The following is a 25,039-nucleotide window of genomic DNA, read 5'->3' on the forward strand; positions in this document are numbered from 1 at the left end:
GACTTTTCAGATCCTTTTTATGATAATGTGCATTATGGATAGGATATACTTTGTTTCTCAACATTAATTGATCATGGAATCCTTATTTAAGGAATATCATGTGGTACTAGTGTTCAGCTGAATGCAGGCATACGTAGAAGGAGTTAGTGAATTTTTGAAGTGAGTACTTTTAAGTGCAAACATTTGAATAGTGTTTAACTTTTTCTCTACTACTGATAAACTGAAGCTGGGTTTTACATTTTTATGTTGATGACTTCCTGGTACTTGATGACTCACTCTTGACAGCCTAACCTCTAACAGCAAATAAGTAGATCATATTTATGTTGACATTTTTGATAAGTTTGTGGATTCCCAGAAGAACATGTTTACTTTCGCTTTGGGAGCTAATAAGTAAATACAAATTAGACTCATGAAACATTTTTTTAAAATTTCACATCTAAATATTTTAATGTGTATCTTTTAAAGATAAGGACTCTTAAAAAATATCCACAATACCATTATCATGGTATTTCCAGTATCACAGTATTCATAGTAGTTCCATAATATCATCAAATATCTAGTCAGTGTTCGGATTTCCAATAGTAAGCAGATATTTTTTATTGCCGTTAGAATCTCTTAAAGAGAGAGCAAAATAGAACTACAGATATAAAAACAGAAGTTTGTTAATTTGCCAGTTTGTTGATGTAACACACACATGTCAACTCTGACCCAGGTCAAAGGAGCATCCTTTTTCTCAGAATAGTTAAATTCATCTCATCATCATATAAAAAGCTTATTTGATATAAAACCTTGGATTTGATTCTAGGTAAATAAAGTACAAGAATAAACATGAATCATTATTTGTTTTTGTATAGTTAATAATTAAAACCAAAACTAATATTATTCCTACCTCATAATATGAAATACTTGTTTAATCAAGAGAAGAATCAGCAATGGAATAACTTATTTAGTTAATATAATACATAGATGATTGAAAGGAACCTTTATTTGTTTTGTTGACCACTCTGTCTTTAATACCTGCTAGTAAAAGCACCTGGCTTCTTTGTTTAATAACTTATTTTCTCTTTTTCAGAGCTACCCATTTTCTTCTTTACTAAAAAAAAAAAATACCTTAAATTTTTTAAAAATTGGGAGGTATTTGGGAAAACGTGGTTAGGTTTTGTTTTGTTTTCTTTTCTTTTTTTTTCTTTTAGAAACTTTCTGAGTGCTTCCCAGTTACCTTGTGAAGTTTGGAGCAGTGCTGGTCATTCATTTCATATTTCTATAAATATTTTATTATTTCTTTCATATTTACAATGCCTGAACTTTATTTTGATGAGAGAAGGGGTTAAAGAGAAACCTCACCTTTAAAAATTTAAGGCCTACCATCTCTTCCAGAAAATAATCATTAATAAAACTTTAAAAATCCTGAAGGTCCCATTTGATGCAGAATATTTTCAGGGTACTGTTTCTTTTGTGTGTTCTTCCTCAGATACTCTGTGTATACACTAGCATGATTATTGTTTCTTATCTTCATAAGAACAAGCATTAAAAATATTATTACCTAATATATTTAATATTTTTTTTAACTTTATGTTTAGACTCCTCGGAGACAGAAAAAACTCTTTTGCCGCTACCATGATGGAAACCGGAATCCTAAATTTATTCTGGCTCCAGCCAAACAGGAGGATGAGTGGGACAAGCCTCGTATTATTCGCTTCCATGATATTATTTCTGATGCAGAAATTGAAATTGTTAAAGATCTAGCAAAACCACGGGTAAATAATGTTTTTCTTTTTTTCTCTCCTCAATTTACTCTACTGGTGTTTCAGTTTTTTCCTTTGCAAGGTTATAAAAATGATAATTGACATGGCAATAAGCCCATATATAGTTTTAGATACTGTTGTTGCAAACTAATGGAATTAACTAAGCTCTGTACCAGTTGTTCTCTGTTATCAACACAAATAACATACCTTGCAACTGGGTTTTAAGCACTTATTTATGAAAATCATAGATGAGATTTTTATTCACACTTGAAAAATTTGTGTTTCAGCATCTTCCTGAAAAAGTTTTCTATGTACTTTGGAGCCCTTTAATCTCAGAGACTAATCAAAGACCAACTTTTTATATCTTCTATAGTTTTATCTGAAATAATACTTGAAGTACTTTTTTTCCTGTTTAGGTACATTATTACTAGAAGGATATAGCTGGGTACAAACATCTTGCTAATCTGAAGTAAGGACATCATAGTTTTCTGACTTCAACCCACGTCATTTATCTTAATAAGAAAAACAATTTATTGTAAACACAATCCTATAAACTTAGTGTTTAGCACAGAAATTCTTCTTTTGTGGGAGTGTGAGAAAGACTGCCCTTTATGCTCTTGCCTTTTTTCCCATCAGCTTGTTCTTAAAATCTGTTTGGTCTTATTGATAGTAAAATACAAACTGCCATCATTTTCATAAAGAGATTGTTAAATAAACACTAGGAATATTTTTGCTCAATTATTACACAGGAGTTGGCACATTTTTCTGTAAAGGTCCAGATAGTGAATATTTTTTAGGTTTTGCAGGCTGTATAGCCTGTTATATAACTACTCACCCCTGCTGTTGCAGTGCAAAAGCAGCCATAGAAAATAAATAAATGAATATGGCTATATTCCAATGAAAGTTTATTTCTAAAAGCAGGTGGCTGGATGAATTTGGCCCATGGGCCAGTTTGCTTTTCCATGTTATATCATAAAAGTTGAGTTGTCTGGATATCTGTACTGTAGAATAAAATTGAAGTCAGAATTGTTGTTGTTGTTGTTAAGTTTTACTACTTTTCCAAATGGATACTTTTTGTTTTTTTACTGAAGATTACATTTTAAATGGAAAAGACCAGTCTAATATGTATGGATGTTGTCCAAGGGAGATCTTATAAATCTCTTAAGCAGAATGCCACTTATAATCACATCATATTCTGTCATTCTCTTTCGGATTTTAGTTCACTGTTTGTGGTCAGTAAACCAAAATTACCTTGGTAGAATATTTATTAGGAATTCATTTCAGCTTGGAGATCAAGTCTTATATTTCTGGGTTTGGAGGCCTCGATCTTCAAAGTGGATGCCTCAGTTGGATTATTTGATCAAGAAATTCAATGGCAATAAAAATTTTATACTCTTTTGTTAACATCTGAATCATCCTTCATTTTTAGAAAAAAGTTTAAATTCATTATCTTGGCTGTCATCTCTTTCTGTTTTTTAACATTTATGAGTTCTTTTCATCTGTCTTTGTGGTCATCCAAGATTATTTCACTGTTTATGTGAAACATGAGTAAATATCTTGAAGGAAGAAAAGATGACCTTGAAACAAATTTTGAACATTATCTTTGCAAACATTTCCATCACCGAAAAAATTAAAAAGTTTGGAATGGATTATTAACTGCAAATAGCCATTCTTATAACTATAAATTAGACTTCAAATTTTAGAAATTTCTTTTCCTCACTTCACGTCCTCTAACCGTTGAAAGAAATTTCATTTCCAGTCTCTTTTGTTTGTGTACTCTCCATTCATGCAAAACAAAACCAAAAAATTTTAAAGAACTTTTAAAAATATAAAAAATTTAAAAATCAACAGCCTTTCAAGGCTAAACACAGGTGACTGGAAGTCTATGGAATTATTTTCTCTTTTTAGCCTCCTTTGTAAAAAAAAAAAAAAAAAAAAAACCAGAATTCTGACTGATTGGATAAATGTGATTCTTTTTTTTTTTTTTATAATGCAACTATTTTGATGGTTGGCTTCACAGCTGAGGCGAGCCACCATTTCAAACCCAATAACAGGAGACTTGGAGACGGTACATTACAGAATTAGCAAAAGGTAAGAGATGTGTATGCTGCATATTTTGCCCTCTAATGAGTGTTTTGTACATCCTACAGGAATTATTCATTTAAGGGAAGTAGGTCATTTTCGGTCTCCAGTCAAGTCACCACCTATTTTTACGCATGGATAAACTGCTTTGTGTTTCACAGGTCTTTCCCTTTAACTAGAAGTTCTGTTTTTAATATTTAATTGGTCTGTTATTTTTAGGGAGTTAATACGCTTTGCATCGCTCTTCAGGTTAGGAATCAAATATCCAGAAAATGGCTTTTATACTTGTTTTCTTTTTCCTTTTTCTTGCCAAAGAGCGGGGGAAAGAAAGCAGCAGCCTGGATTAATCTGGGAGTAGTCTTTGTTTATGTAGTTCTCTCATATTCATAAATGCTGTGGTGAATTCACATCATTCTTCATGATGATTGTATTGGCATTTGTTCATGAATCTTATAAAATAACATTGTCATTTTGGAGTAATCTGTTTCTCCTGTTGGAGTTTTTATTTTAAAAAACTTGCTGACTTAAAAGCTGGCAATGGAAAGAACAGAGTTATGCTTCAGATCTCAGTCTTTCAAATGCTATTACTTCTGAGTTTAGTTGCCTTTTACTTCACCAGAGAGATTTAACAACAGTTATACCTTGGTGAGAGTTTTAAAAAATGAATTTAAAGAGACTAAAGAGACCACCAATTATTCTTTTGTCAAATAATTTAAAGAACATTAAACTTCTAGATCTGAGAAAGCACCTGTGAAACCCAGTGCTATAAAAAAATTTACATAGAGCTTCAAATGATTTTTTTTAAAAAAAGTGAAAGGACAATCTACAACAAAAATCTGTCAACCCATTTTCTCTTGATTTGGAAGTGGCTTTTCTTATTGCCACCTTTCTAAATGTTTTTGCTGATTCGAAACCATTACCTACCATCCAGACCAATCTGAACCCTTCCAATCACCTGTGGCTTGGCAAAACAAAACAAAACAAAAGCCCCAAATTGCCTGCTACGTGAGTAAGTCCTTGTCCTTTCTCTTTTTTTGTAGCTGAGCCGAGCTACAGTACATGACCCTGAGACTGGAAAATTGACCACAGCACAGTACAGAGTATCTAAGAGGTAAGGGAGTAATGGGAAGAATTTTAGTCGTATTTGGACTATTTTCTTTCTTGGGAATCTAATTTTCATAAAACCCATCATATGATTTCTAAGACCTAGGCTATTAGGCATAGGCATTTGATGACACCCGTGCCTGACTTTTCATGATGGACGTGGTTATGGGGCAGTTAATAGAAATTACTAGATTTTTAAATGCCTGCTGAGGGCCTCCCTGGTGGCGCAGTGGTTGAGAGTCCGCCTGCCGATGCAGGGGATACGGGTTCGTGCCCCGGTCTGGGAGGATCCCATATGCCGCGGAGCGGCTGGGCCCGTGAGCCATGGCTGCTGGGCCTGCGCATCTGGAGCCTGTGCTCCGCAACGGGAGAGGCCACAACAGTGAGAGGCCCGCATACCGCAAAAAAAAAAAAAAAAAAAAAAATGCCTGCTGAGATATCCCAAACCCTACCTGATAAGTGAAGCTGTGTTCTCATATTAAAGTAAGGGAAGTTCCCAAAGAGTCTTCATTGAACAAGGCCTAATTTTTGGTCTCTGTAGTAAAGCAGGGGTTGAAAAATCTCTGGGTTACTCAGTAGCTGTAGGTAGTGAGAAAATGAATGCCTTGAAGGATTACCTAACAAATCCTCTGCAAGTCAGTTGGTGTCAAATTCTTTGGTTTTAACAGTATTTAAGAGAATCTCCTTACATTATTGGCTGTTGGTCTCTGAAATAATTTTTAATAAAAGGTCACTATGTAACTTATTAGTGTATATAACATATAGGAGCTTACAAAATAAGTGACATTATTTCAACAGAACTCCTTTTCCATCTACTTATTTACATAAAGGTTTCTCAGCTCTCATAAAAATGAAAATAGAAGTATCATTGAGCTGAATTCTGTCTCATTGTAGCAATATTTATTCACAGATACAATACCTAATTGAAAATAACAAAATAAGCTTTATCCATCTCATTAGGAATATTTTAATATATTTTTACTTTTTATATTTGATGATGATTGTTTAATCATGTTCTTTAATGTGTACTAATTATAATTGTAATAACCCATTCTAGGAGATTTTTTTTTAACACTTAGGCCTTTATGTTATAGGAAATTTATATATATATATATATATATTTTTTTTTAATTTATTTATTTTTATTTTTGGCTGTGTTGGGTCTTCGTTTCTGTGCGAGGGCTTTCTTTAGTTGCGGCAAGCGGGGGCCACTCTTCATCGCCATGCACGGGCCTCTCACTATCGCGGCCTCTCGTTGCGGAGCACAGGCTCCAGATGCGCAGGCTCAGTAGTTGTGGCTCACGGGCTTGGTTGCTCTGCGGCATGTGGGATCTTCCCAGACCAGGACTCGAACCTGTGTCCCCTGCATTGGCAGGCAGATTCTCAACCACTGCGCCACCAGGGAAGCCCGGAAATTTATATTTTTATCAGTTTACATAAATATTTTTCTTGTAGAGGAGTATAATGTGATGAATAAAAGACTTTTGGTCATAGAAATATATCACTCTAGGGCAGGGCTTCTCAACCTCAACAGTATTGACATTTTGTATCAGATGATTGTTGTTTGTTGACTGACCTGAGCCTCATAGGATGTTTAGCAGCATCTCTAGTGCCCACTGGATGCCAGAAGCACCCATCATCTCAGTTGTGACAATCAAAAATGTCTTCAGACATTGCCAAATGTCCCCTGGTAGGCAGAGTTCCCACCACCATGCCTGGGAACTCCACCTCTCTACCCCTGTTGAGAAGCACTGTTTTAAGATAAGAATGGAATGAAAATGCAAGTTCAAGGAAAAAAAAAAAAGAATAATGTAAAATTTCCAAGTTTTTAAAAAATGCTTCATTAATATATATTTTTTAAAGTGGATGATGGTGGGCATAAAATCATTAAGGTATTTAGAGTCCACTGGATACATAAAACAAGTAATCATTTTTCAGAAATTACCACTGTTTTCAGTATGACAGAATTAAATCCTTTGAAACTCTTACGATGAAAAATTTCATTTGTCAACTAAAAATTGTGCAAAGGAGTACATAGATTTTAACAACTATCTTAGACACTCAAACAAAAAAAGTTAACATTGTTGCTATGAGTCATAGCAAAAGTACTATAAAGACTAGACAGAATGCATTGATTTCATTTTCTTAATTACTCTTTTTAGGCAAAGCTTTATGTCCTTCACATATTAACCTTCAGCATCCCCACACACATATTCTGGTCTCCTAACTGTTTACCCTATACCACTACCTGTCCCCTTGCCCCTAATCACATTCCTATAATGTGATTTTGATTTTAGTAACATTAATACAAGGTAAGGATTTGCAGTAACTAATTTGGATAGACATGTTCAGCCATGGTTTATAATGCTTCTGTGCATAGTAATTAACCCTCGTTTTGAGTAAGCTAATTTTCCATTTTACAGAACCTTATTCAGGTCTAAAAAAATGAAGCCGTTATCTATTTTTAAAAAAATAAATCCATTGTATATTTTATCAGAGATTACATGGTGTTAGGCATTTTTACTGTCATAAAGCTAGTAAGTATCCAAATTCTCCAGATTTTGCTGTTTTTAGGAATCATTTAAAACAAAATTTTATGAACTTAGTGTTCTAGAAGTCATTTTTGGAAATTTTCTATGTATACAATAGAACTTTTGACAAAATATTCAGCCCACAGAGTCATTGGGCTTTTACCAACAAGTCAAAATAAATTACTCTCAGAAAGGTGGTCTACAAACATTTTTTCTCTCTTAGGAACTAAATACCTCTAAATATTTTGAACTTATTTTTTAAATATTATAATTTTATAGCTCTGAGAAGCAATTTTATTGGATTTTTGAGAAAGGCCCAACCATACTTCATTTTATTTATAGTAGCAGAAGATATTTAGCCAGTAGCATTAGAAGCATTAGAAGACTGGGTAACACTACAATAAATTCACCCAGGCTTGGCAAAGTATGCAGTGTGGGTGTGTGTTTGTGTTCAAAACAACATAGTAAAAAGAAGAGTTCCACAGCACAGTGATTTTCATCTTTACTCTTAAGGAAAATTGTTCATCAGCCCTTTTAAAAATAAAATATATATGTTGAGAGAGAGCTCTTAACTGTTAAGGAAGGAATTTGCTCCATAAAATATCCAATACAGGGCCTCCCTGGTGGCGCAAGTGGTTGAGAGTCCGCCTGCCGATGCAGGGGATACAGGTTCGTGCCCCGGTCTGGGAGGATCCCATATGCCGCGGAGCGGCTGGGCCCGTGAGCCATGGCCGCTGAGCCTGCGCGTCCGGAGCCTGTGCTCCGCAACGGGGGAGGCCACAACAGTGAGAGGCCCGCATACCGCAAAAAAAAAAAAAAAAAAAAAAAAAAAAATCCAATACATTTCATATTTTAACAAATTAAAAGTTTCTACTATTTTGGAAATTTAATAGCTATGTCAAGACATTTTCTACCCATCACTGTAAATCTGAATTTTGAAGATTTTACAAGTGTAATAAATGAGTGTTTTCTGTTTCCTTCATATTTTATGCCTCTGAAGAAGATATCTCAAACGCAGAATAGCAGAAAGAGTTTATGTGTACTGATGTCAGTTAATGTGATCCCTTTTACTCTGGGAACATCTGTATTTTGAAAGGGACAGAAGGGAATTTCAAATATCTGTATTTTGAGAAACTTCTTGAGTGATTGCATCATCATCTGTGGAAGTAAAAATATGTTCCAGTGTTCTAGCAAACAGAATTTTCTTTGGGAAAAGTATGTGTGGAAATTCATTACTGTTTAAAAACATAAAGTTTTTATTTACTTTATTGACTATCTGTGAACTTTTGGCAAATCATTTTTGACTTTTCCAATATTTAAAAAAAAATACTACCACTTGTTAATGGAGAAGCTAATAATTATGACTAAATCAGAGAAATGGAATTTTAGTTTTTGAGAGGTAAACATTCAGTTATATTCTCTGAGAAGACAGTTTAGTTATTTGAGCTCATAAGTCCAGTTAAAGCAACATAAATAATGAGATATGCAAATAAACAGTCTATTTAGTGTGATAGAAAAAGCTTCTTTGATTCTGGTGGAATCAGAATCACTTCTTGGAAGTGATTTCATTTTTTTTACTTTCAAGTACATATTTCCTACAGTAGGATATTTTATTATGCTTAAGATTTAATTTACCCCATGTTAATAAGGTGCAAATACAGTGTAAAAATATATTAATATTTTTACAATATAGAGGTCAATGCAAATAGCTTTTTATTTATTTATTATTATTTTATTTTTATTTATTTATTTATTTTTTTTGCGGTACACGGGCGTCTCACCGCTGCGGCCTCTCCCGTTGCAGAGCACAGGCTCTGGACATGCAGGCCCGGCTGCCATGGCTCACGGGCCCAGCCGCTCTGCCACACGTGGGATCCTCCCGGACCTGGGCACAAATCCGCGTCCCCTGCATTAGCAGGCAGACTCTCAATCACTGCGCCACCAGGGAAGCCCCACGTTTTTTTTAAATTTTATTTTATTTTTTATACAGCAGGTTCTTATTAGTCATCTATTTTATACATAGTAGTGTATAGATGTCAATCCCAATCTCCCAATTCATCCCACTGCCACCCCCACCCGCAAATAGCTTTGAATGATATCAGATTTTTTTTAAAGTGGCATAATTTTTTTTAATGAATAATTTTAAAAATAAATTTATTTATTTATTTTTGGCTGTGTAGGGTCTTTGTTGCTGCACACAGGCTTTTCTCTAGTTGTGGCGAGCAGGGTCTCCTTTTTGTTGCAGTGCACGGACTTCTTCATTGTGGTGGCTTCTCTTGTTGTGGAGCATGGGCTCTAGGCGCGCGGGCTTCAGTAATTGTGACACGCGGGCTCTAGTTGTGGCCTGTGGGCTCTAGAGCGCAGGCTCACTAGTTGTGGTGCATGGGCTTAGTTGCTCAGTGGCATGTGGGATCTTCCCAGACCAGGGCTGGAACCCGTGTCCCCTGCATTGGCAGGTGGATTCTTAACCACTGTGCCACCAGGGAAGTCCAAATTGGCATAACTTTTAACAACAACATTGCCTTCTATTGGGTAGAACAGTGGTTCTCAGATTGAGATAACTGAAATGGATAGATCTGTAGTGTTGTATAATTGTCCCACTAAGAACCAAAGGGACTGGATAAATTCCCAGTCTGGATGATTAGCCTTTCTTTGTTAACTATTAAGCACTTAGAGAAGAATTATTGAAAGTTTTGCCCTCTGTAATTGGCACTTTGGGCCCTGAATTATCTTTTGCCTTTGCAAAAAATCACATAGTGGCATTCAAATTATATTAATCATATTTCCTTTGGAGGTTTTATAACAATCTTCAAAACCTCCAAAATGGTGTTGTCTATTTACTTGAGCATGCCTTCCTTAGTATTAGAAATATAGTCATGCAGTGTGAGAATATTTCTCCTTACTTAAATAAAGCATTCCAGTGATAATTTTAAAAAGCATATATTAAAAGAATAATAAAGATTTTTTAACAGTAGAAATTCATTAGAAATGAAAAAATATATATTGCAATGTTTCTCTGCATGTACAACTTAGCTCTCAGGTTCCTGTCATTAAGAACAAAAGAAATATATTTTGGGTTATCTAGTTATTAATGGAAAAAAGGGACACATATAAAATTATCTGGAGAAAGAATTCTGTTTTTCTCCTGGCACTAAATTATGTTTTGTGGAAAAAACACTGTAAAACTTAGTTGACATTTTCAATTATAATTGTACATAAGATAAAGAATGTTGTTCAAATAACTTTTTTTCCTGTTATAGTAAATATTATAACTTTACATTCTAACTCAGTTAAAGCACTGAGTACTAGAAGAAAGAATGTTGATTTCTGATTACTTAATTTAATGTAGGAGTAAGACTTCCAGATCCTAAAGGATAGACAGTTAACATATTACAGTATCATTGTCTCCACTGAATTTTTAGCAGTGTTAAAACAACTCAGAGCTAATTTCTTCAACTACCCAATAGGTCTACAATAATGTTGCTGAAGACAGATCAGCAGTAATGCTTTAAGGGTGGGATCTAGATGAATAAAATGTTTTAAACATATGAGTTCTCCAGCTTAGGAAAATCTTAGTATATTTTGGAGAGGTTTTCATGTAAAAGTCAAATTAAGTGAAATAACTTCCTATGTAGAACTCACTTTCCTCTCTAATGACTATGGCAGAACCACAATTAAGATAAGTTTATATTTAAGCTGCACTTATCAATGACTCTCTCATCTGAGGCTTAACTGCTAAGCCTCAAACCTTCTATTGAGATCATTTGTGATATAACAAGAAGTGCAGATTAAAACTTTTTTTAAAAAGTTAAAAAATTAACATATTTTTGCCTCTAAGATTGGCAAAGATTGAAAAGATTGATACTGGCAAGGATTTTGTGAAATGGGCACTCTCATAAACAGTTGATAGAAGTATAAATCACTGAAACTTTTTTGGAGGGCAATTTGACATTTATCAAAATGTAAGTCATCTAGCAGTTCCACATCTAGGAATTTGTCCTACAGAGATACTCCCATAAGTATGCAAAGATATACAGAAATTTCTGTTACAATATTGTTTGTACTAGAGAAAAATTAGAAACAACCTTATTTAACCAGTGCTTTATTGACTGACCTTCGTGGTTATTTTGAAATTAAAGGTATTTTATTTAAAAAAGAAAAGCAGTAATTTAAAAAACAATGAGGAATGGAAATGTAAAGTGTTACAGTTGCTGTGGAAAACAGGCTGGCAGTTCCTCACAAAGTCAAACATAGGATTATGATATGATGCAGAAATTCCACTTCTAGGTATATACCCCCAAAAATTGAAAGAAGGGACTCAAACAGATTACTTGTACACCCATGTTCATAACAGCGTTATTCACAGTAGTCAACAGGTGGAGGCAACCCACATATCCATTAATGGATGAATGGTTAAACAAAATGTGGTATAAACAAATTATGGACTATATTCAGCCTTAAAAGGGAATGAAATTCTGATACATGCTATATAACATGGATGAACTTTGAGGACATTATACTAAGTGAAATAAGCCAGGTACAAAAGGACAAATATGGTATGATTCTACTTAGAAGGGGTACCTAGAATAGGCAAATTCATACAGACAAAAAGTGTATTAGAGGTTACCAGGGGCTGGGAGGAGAGGGAAATGGCAAATTATTGTTTAATGGGTACAGAGTTTCAGTTTGGGATGAAGAAAAAGTTTTGGAAATAGATAGTGGTGATGGTTGCGTGACTTTGTGAGTGTACTTAACACCACTGAATTGTACACTTAAAAATGATTAAAGTGGTTAATTTTATGTGTATTTTACCATATTTTAAAAAAATGGTTAAAGTGGTTAATTTTATGCTGTGTATTTTTTAACCACAATTTTTTTTAAATGAGGCAGTGCTATGTGTATTGACTAGGAAAGATGTCAGAATTATTTTTAGGGGGAAAAAGTGTATGTGTATATTATGGTGAAAGATTGAAGGGTGGATTCTTTTTTTTTTTTTTAATTCTCTCTGTATGTTTGTTTATACACGGGGGAAACTGTTGAGAGGATACATATCTATTTGTTAATACTGTTTACCTGTGAGGAGTGGGACTAGGAAAGGAACTTCATACACTTTTATACTGTTTGAAATTTTTTAAATTTTGTTTATTTAATTTTATTTTTGGCTGCGTTGGGTCTTAGTTGCGGCACGTGGAATCTTTTCTTGCAGTGCGGGGCCTCTTTGTTGTGGCGTGTGGGTTTGTCTCTAGTTGTGGTGCATGGGCACCAGAGCATGCAGGCTCAATAGTTGTTGTGTGCGGGCTCTCTAGTTGTGGTGTGTGGGCTCCAGAGAGCGTGGGTTCTGTATTTGTGGCACACAGGCTTCTCTGTAGTTGTGGCACGCAGGCTCAGTAGTTGCAGTGTGCTGGCTTAGTTGCCCCGCAGCATGTGGGATCTTAGTTCTCCGACCAGGGATTGAACCCGTGTCACCAGCATTGGAAGGTGGATTCTTAACCACTGCGCCACCCTGTTTGAAATTTTTATAATAAGTATTTCTTTAAAAAATAGCTTTATTGATTCACCCATTTGAAGTGTACAAGTCAGTGGTTTTTAGTATATTCAGAGACTTGTGTATCCATCACCACAATTAATTTTAGAACATTTTCATTATACTCCTTAGCCATAACCACTCAATCCTTAATCCTCTCCCTGCCCCAGCCCTGGGCAACCACTAATCTGCTTTCTGTCTTTATGGATTTGCTTCTTCTGGATATTTTTTTATATACTACACAGACTTTTAGTGTCTGGCTTCTCACTTGGCATGTTTTCAAGGTATGGCTGAACAACATTCTTTTGTATGGATATGCCACCTTTTATCTATCTTATCTGTTGATAGATATTTGGGTTATTTCTACTTTTTTGGCTATTATGAATAATGCTGTTCTGAAATTCATGTCTTTTGAGGCACAAACGTTTTATTTTGATGATGTCCTGTTTATTTTTGTTGTTGCTGCTTGTACTTTTGAGGTCATAGCTAAGCCATATGCCAATTTTTTTTTCTAAAAGTTTTGTAATGTTAGCTTATATATTTAGGTCTTTAATCCCTCTGAGTTAATTATTTTTATTATGGTGTGAGGTAGGGGTCCATCTTCTTTGTTTTGCATATGGTTATCCAGTGTCCCAGAACCATTTGTTGGAATATAACAAGCATTTCTTGCTTCCATAATTTTTAAAGTATAAAAGTAAAAGATTGGAATGATAATTTGCTAAAATGGCAAAAGTAAATGTGTTCTTGATAACAGGAGACTTCAGTCTGAAGAGTTAGTAAGCAAGGAAAAGATTAAAGATAGAAAGGGAGATAATAATTGCTGGAGTAAGGCCTATGGAAAAGGTAGATTCAAAAGCAGAGATAGATGCTCCAGCCTCTGAAAGGCTGAAGGACAATGCTTCTACCAAAGTACAAGAGAAAAACTTAAGAATAGATGCTTAAGAATTGGTGGTAGCAGAGAAGAGAGTTGAAGATGTCAGAAGACAGGTCCTCTTGGGTGATAGGTTCCAGGATGAAATAGGAACAGTTATTTTATCAAGATGTATTTAGTTTGAAACTTTATTAAAACACTTGCCAATCTTGTGTTGCAGTTACCTATAAAAATCAAGTTGGTTGCTTATAAAATTCAAAAATCTATGAAATTGTTGCCAGGCAAAAAAGGTACATTGACATATGAGATTAGTTCTACCAGGAACTTGGTCAGACTTGGAAGAAATAAGTTCTTAGTGTATTTATCAGCTACATCTTTTATAACAATAAAATTCTTGGATCCTTCCTATTTCTGTGACGCAGAGGAATTCTACTTGGCCAATCCCTATAAATTTGCATGAGATCATCAGACAAATACTTATGGTAAAGTAAAATAAATCTTGGATTAGTTCTAAGACATCTTTAGGATTCATTCATTTAGCAAATATTTATTAAGCATCTACTATGTGCCAGGCACTATGGATATAGTGGTGAGCAAAACCAGGCAGAATTTATATGTATTTGGAACTAGTAGTTGAATGAAGATGTCTTACCTTAATCAAATAACAAATGAATGTACAATTGTTATAAATGCCACAAAGGAAGGATATGTAGTACTATAAAAACATATTGGGGGGCTTCCCTGGTGGCGCAGTGGTTGAGAGTCCGCCTGCCGATGCAGGGGACACGGGTTCTTGCCCCGGTCCAGGAGGATCCCACATGCTGCAGAGCGGCTGGGCCCGTGAGCCATGGCCACTGAGCCTGCACGTCCGGAGCCTGTACTCCGCAACGGGAGAGGCCACAACAGTGAGAGGCCCGCGTACCACAAAAAAAAAAAAACACAAAAAAACGTATTGGGGTGGCTGCCTTCTCCACTTCCAGGTGCATGGAGGTAGCGTTTCCCTGATGTGCTTCAGGTTACAGGTAGTTGCCAACCCTGAGATAAACAGAGGGCTGTGAGACGCCCACGATGGTTCTGCAGACACAGGTGCCACTACCCTCCCACCTCCCAATCTATGGTGATTCTCATAGTAGCATCCAGTAGCTGCCCACCAAAGTCACCGTGATCCATTAGGTATTAAAGGTACCACTTGATTAGTTTTGTGAAGAACAATTTCTTTACATCAAAGAAAACATTGAGTATCTTAACAAAGAGACAAAGATACTTCTTTCCTCTTGGAAAGAAGAGGAGTGCCAGCAGGACCTCAATCTTTTTTTTTTTTTAAATATTTATTATGGCTGTGCTGGGTCTTAGTTGCAGCATGTGGGATCTTTAGATCTTTAGATCTTCACTTCCACTGAGTGAAGGAGTCTGAGGTGGGTTGGGGTTCAGAATAGAGGCGAGAGTAAGGCCCATTTGGAGTTAGTGTTCATGATTGTTTGTTGTGTTTTGTTTTGGCTGTGTTGGGTCTTGTTGCCGCTCGTGGGCTTTCTCTAGTTGCTTCGAGCGGGGGCTGCTCTTCGTTGTGGTGCGCGGGATTCTCATTGCAGTGGCTTCTCTTGTTGTGGAGCATGGGCTCTAGGCACACGGGCTTCAGTAATTGCAGCCTGCAGGTTCAGTAGTTGTGGTTCGCGGGCTCTAGAGCGCAGGCTCAGTAGCCGTGGTGCACAGGGCTTAGTTGCTCCGCGGCATGTGGGATCTTCCTGGACCAGGGCTTGAACCCGTGTCCCCTGCATTGGCAGGCAGATTCTTTTTTGTTTGTTTTTTGTTTTTTGTTTTTTTTTTGCGGTATGTGGGCCTCTCACTGTTGTGGCCTCTCCCATTGTGGAGCACAGGCTCCGGACGCGCAGGCTCAACGGCCATGGCTCACGGGCCCAGATGCTCCGCGGCATGTGGGATCTTCCCGGACCGGGGCAAGAACCCGTGTCCCCTGCATCGGCAGGCGGACTCTCAACCACTGCGCCACCAGGGAAGCCCGGCAGGCAGATTCTTAACCACTGCACCACCAAGGAGGTCCCAGTGTTCATGAATTTTTAGTGGAACATATCTGCCCTATCTCATGACTTTTTCCAGTACAATTTGGTGTTATAGGTATAAGCTTGGAGAAAAATTCATCAGGCTTGTGTTTTTTGCCAGACAGGTGAGTTTAGGCTTTTAATCAAGAATGCTGTTGAGGGAATTCTCCGGCGGTCCAGTGGTTAGGACTCCACGCTTCCACTGCAGGGGGCACGGGTTCGATCCCTGGTTGGGGAACGAAGATCCTGCAAGCTGCGTGGCGCGGCACCTGCCCCCCCCAACAAAAAAGAATACTGTTGAAATGATGGACCAAATCTTGATGAGAGAAGTGAAGAAAGAAAAAGTCTAATAGACTGGGAAAAAGCATATGTAAAGGAGAGAGTTGAATTTTGCTGTGCCATGTTATTGAGCTATAGTTCCCATACCGTAAAATTCACCCTTTAAAGTATACAGTTCAGTGGTTTTTAGTCTTTTTTAGCTGTGCAGTCATCACCATTATCTAATTCCAGAACATTTTCACCACCCCAAAAGAAAATCCTGTACCCATTAGGAGTCATTCCTTAATACCGCCTTCTCGTGGCAACCACTAATCTACTTTCTGTATTGATTTGCCTGTTCTGGACATTTCATATTAATGGAATCATAATGTGTGACCTTTTGTATCTGACTTATCTTTCTTAACATAATGGTTTCAAGGTTCATCCATGTGGTGGCATGTATCATTACTTCCTTTTCATGACACAATAATCTGTCTTATGGATATATCACATTTTATGTATCTGTCCATCAGTTGATGGACATTTGTATTATTTCCACTTTTTGGCCATTATTAATAATGCTACTGTGAATACTTACGAACAAGTCTTGGTATGACCACACATTTTAATTTCTCTTGGGTATATACCTAGGAGTGGAATTGCGAGGTCCTCTGTGTTTAGCAATTTGAGGAACTGCCAAAGTGTTTTCCAAAGTGGCTGCACCATTTTACATTCCTACCAGCAATATATGAGGGTTCTAATTTCTTCACATCATCACCAACACTTATTATTGTACACCTTTTTGGTTATAGCTATCCTACTGGGTGTGTTGGGTACCTTTTAAAACTTTTTTATTTAGGCAAGTAATAGATGAATTTTTCTTATAAAACATTAGCATTATATAAATCAGGCTAAAACCCCTATGACCTTCACCTTGGCCAGTTCCTATACCTTATCTAGAAGGAACAGTTGTTTTCATTTTGATGTATGTATTTTACCAGAATTAAAAAAAATTCTCAGTGTAGATAGTCCTATATAGTCTTCTTACATTAATCCGTTTTCATAAAAACTCAGTAATAAATGATACTAGTTTTTTTCCCTTTCCAACCTCTAACTGTAGAATGTAACATCTTTTAAAAATTATAACATCATTAGTAAAAATCATATCAAAGGGCTTCCCTGGTGGTGCAGTGGTTGAGAGTCCACCTGCCGATGCAGGGGACGCGGGTTCGTGCCCCGGTCTGGGAAGATTCCATATGCCACAGAGCGGCTGGGCCCATGAGCCATGGGCGCTGGGCCTGCGCATCCGGAGCCTGTGCCCCACAACGGGAGAGGCCACAACGGTGAGAGGCCCACGTACCGCAAAAAAAAAAAAAAAAAAAAATCGTATCAAAGAAGCAAATGATGTAAATGCCTATAGATAAAGCCTTAATGTCCTGTATATTATGGCTTTTTAAATGACAGCTATTGGTCTTCATGTATTGAAACTTTATCAGTAAAACTAATTATTTTCTTCTTGTTTTTAGTGCCTGGCTCTCTGGCTATGAAAACCCTGTGGTGTCTCGAATTAATATGAGAATACAAGATCTAACAGGACTAGATGTCTCCACAGCAGAGGAGTTACAGGTAGGTAATCACATCCTACACTTCTTCAAAAGATGCTTCAGAAGAGATTTTTTCTGTCACTATACAGGCAGTACTCAATTTGCATGGTACTTTGAGACTAAAAGTGAGTATATAAGCTGAAACCATGTACAGTGATCTTAATAATCAGTAGGAAAAATTGTTCTGTGACCTTTAAAATTTTTTGTCAAGACATTAACAACTCTTACTGTTGAGTATAAACTTATAGGGAAATTAAAAATATGTAACACTAGTATTTATTAAGTACACTGTGATTTATTTTTTCATTCCTACGCCTGTCAGGTGGCCATGGCAGTTTTTTTTTAATAAATTATTTTTTTCTGTTTTCTAGTAAGAAATAATTCACATACCATAAAATTTACCCTGGTTTTAATATTCACATGGTTGTACAATCATCAACACTATTTTCATCACCTCCAAAGAAACCCCAGTTAAGTAGTCACTCTCCATTCCCCCTCCCTAGTGCCCCTGGCAACTGCTTCTCTACCTTCTGTATGTAAGTTTGCCTATTCTAAATATTTCATATAAATGGAGTAATACAATATGTGGCCTAGTGTATCTGGCTTATTTCACTTGACAATGTTTTTAAGGTATATCCATGTTGTAGCATGTATCAGCACTTTATTCTTTTTCATGGCTGAATAATATTAACATTCTCTTGTTTGGATATACCACGTTTTATTTATTTATCAGTTGGAGGGCTTTTGGATTGTTTCCACTCTTTGGCTATTATGACTAATGCTATTTGTCTACAAATTTTCATACAAATGTCATTTAAATTTCTCTTGGGTATAAACCTACATATGTAATTGCTGGGTCATGTGGTAACATTAGTATTTGAGGAACTGCCAAACTGTTTTCCAGAATGGCTGCACCATTTTACAATCCCATTGGCAATGTATGAGGCTTCCATTTTCTTCACATCCTTGCCAACACTTGTTCTTGTCCAGTTTTTTTATTAAGGTCATTCTGATACGTTTGAAGTGCTATCTCATCATGGTTCTTATTTGCATTTCCCTGATGGCTAATGATGTTGAGTATCTTTTCATGAGTTATTGGCCATTTTTAAAAAAATTTATTTATTTTTGGTTCTGTTCAGTCTTCGTTGCTGTGTGTAGGCTTTCTCTAGTTGCAGCGAGCAGGGGCTACTCTTCATTGTGGTGCATGGGCTTCTCATTGCGGTGGCTTCTCTTGTTGCGGAGCATGGGCTCTAGGCGTGTGGGCTTTAGTAGTTGCAGCACGCATGCTCAGTAGTTGTGGCTCGCGGGCTCTAGAGCCAGGCTTAGTAGTTGTGGCACACTGGCTTAGTTGCTACACGGCATGTGGGATCCTCCCGGACCAGGGATTGAACCCATGTCCCTTGCATTGGCAGGCAGGCTCTCAACCACAGTGCCACCAGGGCAGCCCCAGCCATTTTTATATCTTGGAAAAAATTTCTATTCAAATCCTTTGCCTATTTTTTATTGGGTTGTTTTTATTGTTGAGTTGTGTTATTTATGTGTTGTGAATACTTGACCCATATTAGATGTATGGGTTGCAAATATTTTCTCCCGTTTTGGGGCGTGTCTTTCACTTTCTTGATGGTGTCCTTTGGCAAAAATTTTTTAATTTCTGTGAAGTCTGATAGGTCTTTTTTTTTGGTTGCTTTTGCTTAAGGTGTCTAAGAAACCATTGCCTAATCCAAGGACATAAAGATTTACACCTATGGGTTTTCCTACAATTTTTATGGTTTTATTTCTTACATTCAGGTTTTTGATCCATTTTGAGTCAATTTTTGTATATGGAAAGAACTTCATTCTTTTCATGTGGTTAGCCAATCGTCCCAGCATCATTTGTTGAAAACTAGTCTTCTCTATTGAATTGTCTCAGTATTATAAAATATTAGAAATATTGAGGATTACAGTGTTTTATTTCTTTGTAAACACTTACCAAGAATAGTTTATGTTCCTTCATCTCATTTGTGAAACTTATGATACAGAGTGAGCATCTTTTCTCTTTCTTTGCAAATTGTCATACTTCTAAGTTTGGATCAGCTTTCAACATTTTATCCTTTGTGCTTTCAATGTTGTTAAATATCTCTGAGGAATCTTTTATTGTTGATTTTTTTCCAGTCACTTCCTCTAAGACATCTTCTTCATCCTTTTCATCACGATCACTTTCCTTATGTTAGTAAGTTCCTTCACCACATTCCTCTGACTGCATATCTAGAGTTTCTCAAACTGCAAAAGTTAGAAACATTTTCCTCGTCAGCCTTTTCTTCTGTGTCTGCATTTAAGTCTGATTTCTTTTTTGGCGGGGGGGCTCAGCATAAGGGGTTTTTTTTAGTATTGGAGTATAGTTGATTTACAATGTTGTGTTAGTTTCAGGTGTACAGCAAAGTTATTTAGTTATACATATATGTATATCTATTCTTTTTCAGATTCTTTTGCCATATAGGTTATCACAGAGTACCAAGTAGATTTCCCTGTGCTATACAGTATGTCCTTATTAGTTATCTATTTTATATATAGTAGTGTGTATATGTTAATCCCAAGTTCCTAATTTATCCCCCACACACACCTTTCCCCTTTGGTAACCATAAGTTTGTTTCTGAAGTCTGCCAGTCTGTTTCTGTTTTGTAAATAAGTTCATTTGTGTCATTTTTAGATTCCATGTACAGTGATCATATGATGTTTGTCTTTCTCTGTCTGACTTCATTTAGTATGACAGTCTCTAGGTCCATCCATGTTGCTGCAAGTGGCATTATTTCATGCTTTTTTTTATGGCTGAGTAAAATTCCACTGATACATGTACCACATCTTCTTTATCTATTCCTCTGTTGATGGACATTTAGGTTGCTTCCTAAATGCCCAGGAGTGGGATTGCTGGATCATACGGTAGCTCTATTTTTAGTTTTTTAAGGAACCTCCATACTGTTTTCCATAGTGGCACCACCAATTTAACTTTTTTTTTTTTTTTTTTTTTTTTTTGCTGTACGCGGGCCTCTCACTGCTGTGGCCTCTCCCGTTGCGGAGCACAGGCTCCGGACACACAGGCTCCGCGGCCATGGCTCGCGGGCCCAGCCGCTCCGCGGCATGTGGGATCTTCCGGGATCGGGGCACGAACCCGTGTCCCCTGCATCGGCAGGCGGACTCCCAACCACTGCGCCACCAGGGAAGCCCGGCACCACCAATTTACATTCCCACCAACAGCATAGGAGGGTTCCCTTTTCTGCACACCCTCTTTAGCATTTATTGTTTGTAGACTTTTTGATGATGGCCATTCTGACCAGTGTGAGGTGATACCTTCGTAATTTTCTTGTTTCTAGTTGTGGCCCTTTGTTTTCTTCCTAGAGAAGTTCCTTTAGCATTTGTTGTAAAGCTGTTTTGGTGGTGCTGAATTCTTTTTAGCTTTTGCTTATCTGTAAATCTTGTGATTTCTCCACTGAATCTGAACAAGAGCCTTGCTGGATAGAGTGTTTTTGACTGTAGTTCTTTCCTTTTCATCACTTTAGATATATTGTGCCACTCCCTTCTGGCCTGAAGAGTTTCTGCTGAAAAATCAGCTGATAACCTTATGGGGATTCCTTTGTATGTTACTTGTTGCTTTCCCCTTGTTGCTTTTAATATTTTCTCTTTAATATTTGTCGGTATGATTAATATGTGTCTCAGCATGTCCCTCCTTGGGTTTATCCTGTATGGGACCCTCTGCTTCCTGGACTTGGGTGACTGTTTCCTTTCCCATATTAGGGAAGTCTTCCCCTACTATCTCCTCAAATATTTCCTAAGGTCCTTTCTCTCTCTCTTCTCCTTCTGGGACCCCTATAATGTGAATGTTGGTGCATTTAATGTTGTCCCAGAGGTCTTTTATACTGTCTTCATTTCTTTTCATCATTTATTCCTTTCCACAGCAGTGATTTCCACCATTCTGTCTTCCAGCTCACTTATCCATTCTTCTGCCTCATTTATTTGGCTATTGATTCCTTCTAGTGTAGTTTTCATTTCACTTATTGTATTGTTCATCTCTGTTTGTTTGTTCTTTATATCTTCTAGCTCTTGTGTCTTCTTGGTCTGTGCCTCCATTCTTTTTCTGAGATCTCAGATCATCTTTACTATTACTCTGAATTCTTTTTCAGGTAGATTGCCTGTCTCCACTTCACTTAGTTCTTCTGGGGTTTCATCTTGTTCCTTCATCTGGAATATTGTCCTCTGCCATCTCATTTTGTCTAACTTTCTGTGTTTGAGGTCCCACAGGCTGCAGGATTGTAGTTCCTCTTGCTTCTGGTGTCTGCCCCCTAGTGGATGAGACTGGTCTAAGAGGCTTGTGCAGGCTTCTTGGTGAGGAGGACTGGTGCCTGCCCACTGGTGGGTGGAGCTGGGTCTTGTCCCTCTGGTGGCCAGGGCCGTGTCAAGGGATGTGTTTAGAGGCGGCTGTGGGCTCAGGAAGACTTAAGCAGCCTGTCTGCCTGTGTTCCTGCCCTGTTGGTTTTTTGGCCTGAGGCATCCCAGCACTGGAGCCTAAGGGCTGTTGGGTGGAGCCAGGTCTTGGCGTCAAAGTGGCAGCGTTTAGGGCAACTCACGCCAGTGAGTACTCCCCAGTGTCTCCGCCACCGGTGTCCTTGTCCCCATAGTGAGCCACAGCCACCCCCACCTCCCAAGTAGATCCTCCAAGTCCAGCAGGTAGGTCTGACCCTGGCTCATATGAAGTCACTGCTTTTTCCCCTGGGTCCCTGTGCACACAAGACCTTGTGTGTGCCCTCCAAGAGTGGAGTTTCTGTTTCCCCCAGTACTGGGGAGTTCCTGTGATCAAGGCCCACTGGCCTTCAAAGCCAAATGCTCTGGGGGCTCCTCCTCCCGATGCCAGACCCTCAGACTGGGGAGCCTGATGTGGGGCTCAGAACTTTCATTCCTGTGGGAGACCCTCTGTGATATAAACATTTTCCAGTTTGTGGGTCACCCACCCAACACTTATGGGATTTGTTTGTATCACGAATGCATCCCTCCTACTGTCTTGTTGTGACTTCTTCTTTGGAAGTAGAATATCTTTTTTGGTAGGTTCCAGTCTTTTTTGTTGATGGTTGTTCAGCCATTAGTTGTGATTTTGGTGTTTTCACAAGAGGAAAGGTGAGTTCAGGTCCTTCTACTCCCCCATCTTGTCCTGGAACCAAGCCCATTTAAATTTGATTTGAATTTCACTTACAGCATTATTGCTTTCCACTTCTCTGCTGTACTGTATCTTTGTTGGCCAATTTCTTCTTCTAATTGTCTGTTTTTGTAAAATATCACATAGGTTTTTACTGGGAAATAAGGAGGCAGCATAACTACATGCTTTGCTGTCTGTGCATGAACTGAATAACAGATTTGCAGTGACCAATCACTGATAGACTTTGAAAGAAGTGACATGACTGGTCATTGATCATGATATGTAGCTGTTATTTGTATAGTAATTTGTGGACTGAAGAGCTAGTAGCAATATTTGCACTTTATGCAGTTACTCACAGTTAATGTAACATGGTAATTGAAATGTCCACTGTGTTGTTGGGGGTCTGGTGTCAAGGGTTAGCTAAACCATGGTATCTGAGATTTGTGCATTTTGGAACTGTGCAAAATAGGACTTCCCGAATTTAAATTTGCTTATATTAAGTTATTTACTCCATGGTCATCTACAACTTCCTTGGTACTCATTTGATTATTAAAGAAACTATGATGTGTCTTTTTCTTTCCTAATTTGTATTTATTCTCACCTGCCTAAACTTCACAGGCTCTTTCAGGCTACTTGATATATTTCTAACTTAATAGTCTGATCCAACCCAACGAAGGCATCTACAACATATGAAGTAAAATATCCACAGTAATAATAATTTTTTTTTTTTTTTTTTTTTTTTTTTGCTGTACGCGGGCCTCTCACTGCTGTGGCCTCTCCCGTTGCGGAGCACAGGCTCCGGACACACAGGCTCCACGGCCATGGCTCGCGGGCCCAGCCGCTCCGCGGCACGTGGGATCCTCCGGGATCGGGGCACGAACCCGTGTCCCCTGCATCGGCAGGCGGACCCCCAACCACTGCGCCACCAGGGAAGCCCCACAGTAATAATAATTTATATAGGACTTGGACTTTGCTGTGGGCAACACTTTTAATTATGTACTCATTTCATTTCATCAATAATGCTCTTTAAATTACATTCTCCTTTCATTTCTCAGCATTTTGTCATATTGGGATGGAAGGGAGGGAGTTAGGGAAGGTATCATTATCCTTATTTTACAAATAAGAAAACTGAGGTTGTATCCAAAGTTACATATACTGTATTGTAACTAAGAAATCTGGAACTTGAGCTCAGACCAAATATTTCTCTTACTTTCTTTTGCTGCTTCATGCTGGGGCATTGTCACATCCAAATGAAGTTGTCATGGCCTTCCAACAGGAATAATTAAATTGTTGTTAACTTCTTCCCTTTTTTACCTGAGTAGAGAAAAAAAAATATGTAGGTAACTGGATTTCATTAAAGTAGATTGGGAGTTTGCCAGCATTTTTGGGCTTTGGAAAACATGAGTCTTGATTTAAATTCCCAAGGAAAGTGTTTAGTAAAAATTAATAATAAAAATATTGAAATTCTAATTCTAGAAATTTCTAATTCTAAAATTCTAATTCAGATTTTAGTTTCTTATGTATTAAGGAAAACCATGTCCCCCCAAACATTTGCTAAAGAAAAGCGTATTAACTAAGGTTCTTTAATAGCATATAGTAGCTATCCTTAGTTTTTCATCCTTGTTTTTTTAGGAACTCTTTATTGATTTAAAAAATGCTTTGCTTCTCATTTATTTAGAAGTACCTAACCATGATATATAAGAGGCCAAAATGGGACTCATAGATTTTTTTGAATAGTAATCTTGATAGTTCTTTCATTCATGTTTTGTTTCTCTCCTTCAGGTAGCTAATTATGGAGTTGGAGGACAGTATGAACCCCATTTTGATTTTGCACGGGTAAGTTAAAAAAAATGGCAAATGAAGGAGTTCCACTGAAGCTTAGGCATGACATGTTAATTCTGTTCTTTTGGTATTAAAAATTCATAGCTTATTTGGAATTTGTGAAAGCATGGTGGAATAGATACTCTGTAAAGCCTTTTAAAGCAGTAAAAAATACCTAGAGACACGGTAAAAGAACTTAGGATACTTTTAAATGCATTGCTGAGCTTTGAAGAAAGTAAAGGAAAATTCTCAAAGGCAAACTGAACAGAGAAAACCTAGAGACT

General features: G+C 37.3%; 1 protein-coding gene across 3 annotated transcripts in view; it reads left to right on the top strand.

The window, feature by feature from the left end:
- P4HA1 (prolyl 4-hydroxylase subunit alpha 1) overlaps positions 1-25,039 on the top strand; it is an 84,829-nt gene that overhangs the window by 49,225 nt on the left and 10,565 nt on the right. For 2 of the 3 annotated variants that reach the window (XM_060112238.1, XM_060112257.1), the window contains exons 8-11: positions 1,581-1,757; positions 3,766-3,836; positions 17,696-17,795; positions 24,717-24,770. In XM_060112238.1, coding sequence (XP_059968221.1) covers positions 1,581-1,757; positions 3,766-3,836; positions 17,696-17,795; positions 24,717-24,770 — 402 coding nt within the window. Of the gene's footprint in view, positions 1-1,580; positions 1,758-3,765; positions 3,837-4,867; positions 4,939-17,695; positions 17,796-24,716; positions 24,771-25,039 lie in introns of all 3 variants that reach the window. The other variant, XM_060112249.1, reaches the window with a different exon arrangement.

Source organism: Mesoplodon densirostris, chromosome 1, assembly GCF_025265405.1.
Source record: "Mesoplodon densirostris isolate mMesDen1 chromosome 1, mMesDen1 primary haplotype, whole genome shotgun sequence".
Lineage (NCBI taxonomy): Eukaryota > Metazoa > Chordata > Mammalia > Artiodactyla > Ziphiidae > Mesoplodon > Mesoplodon densirostris.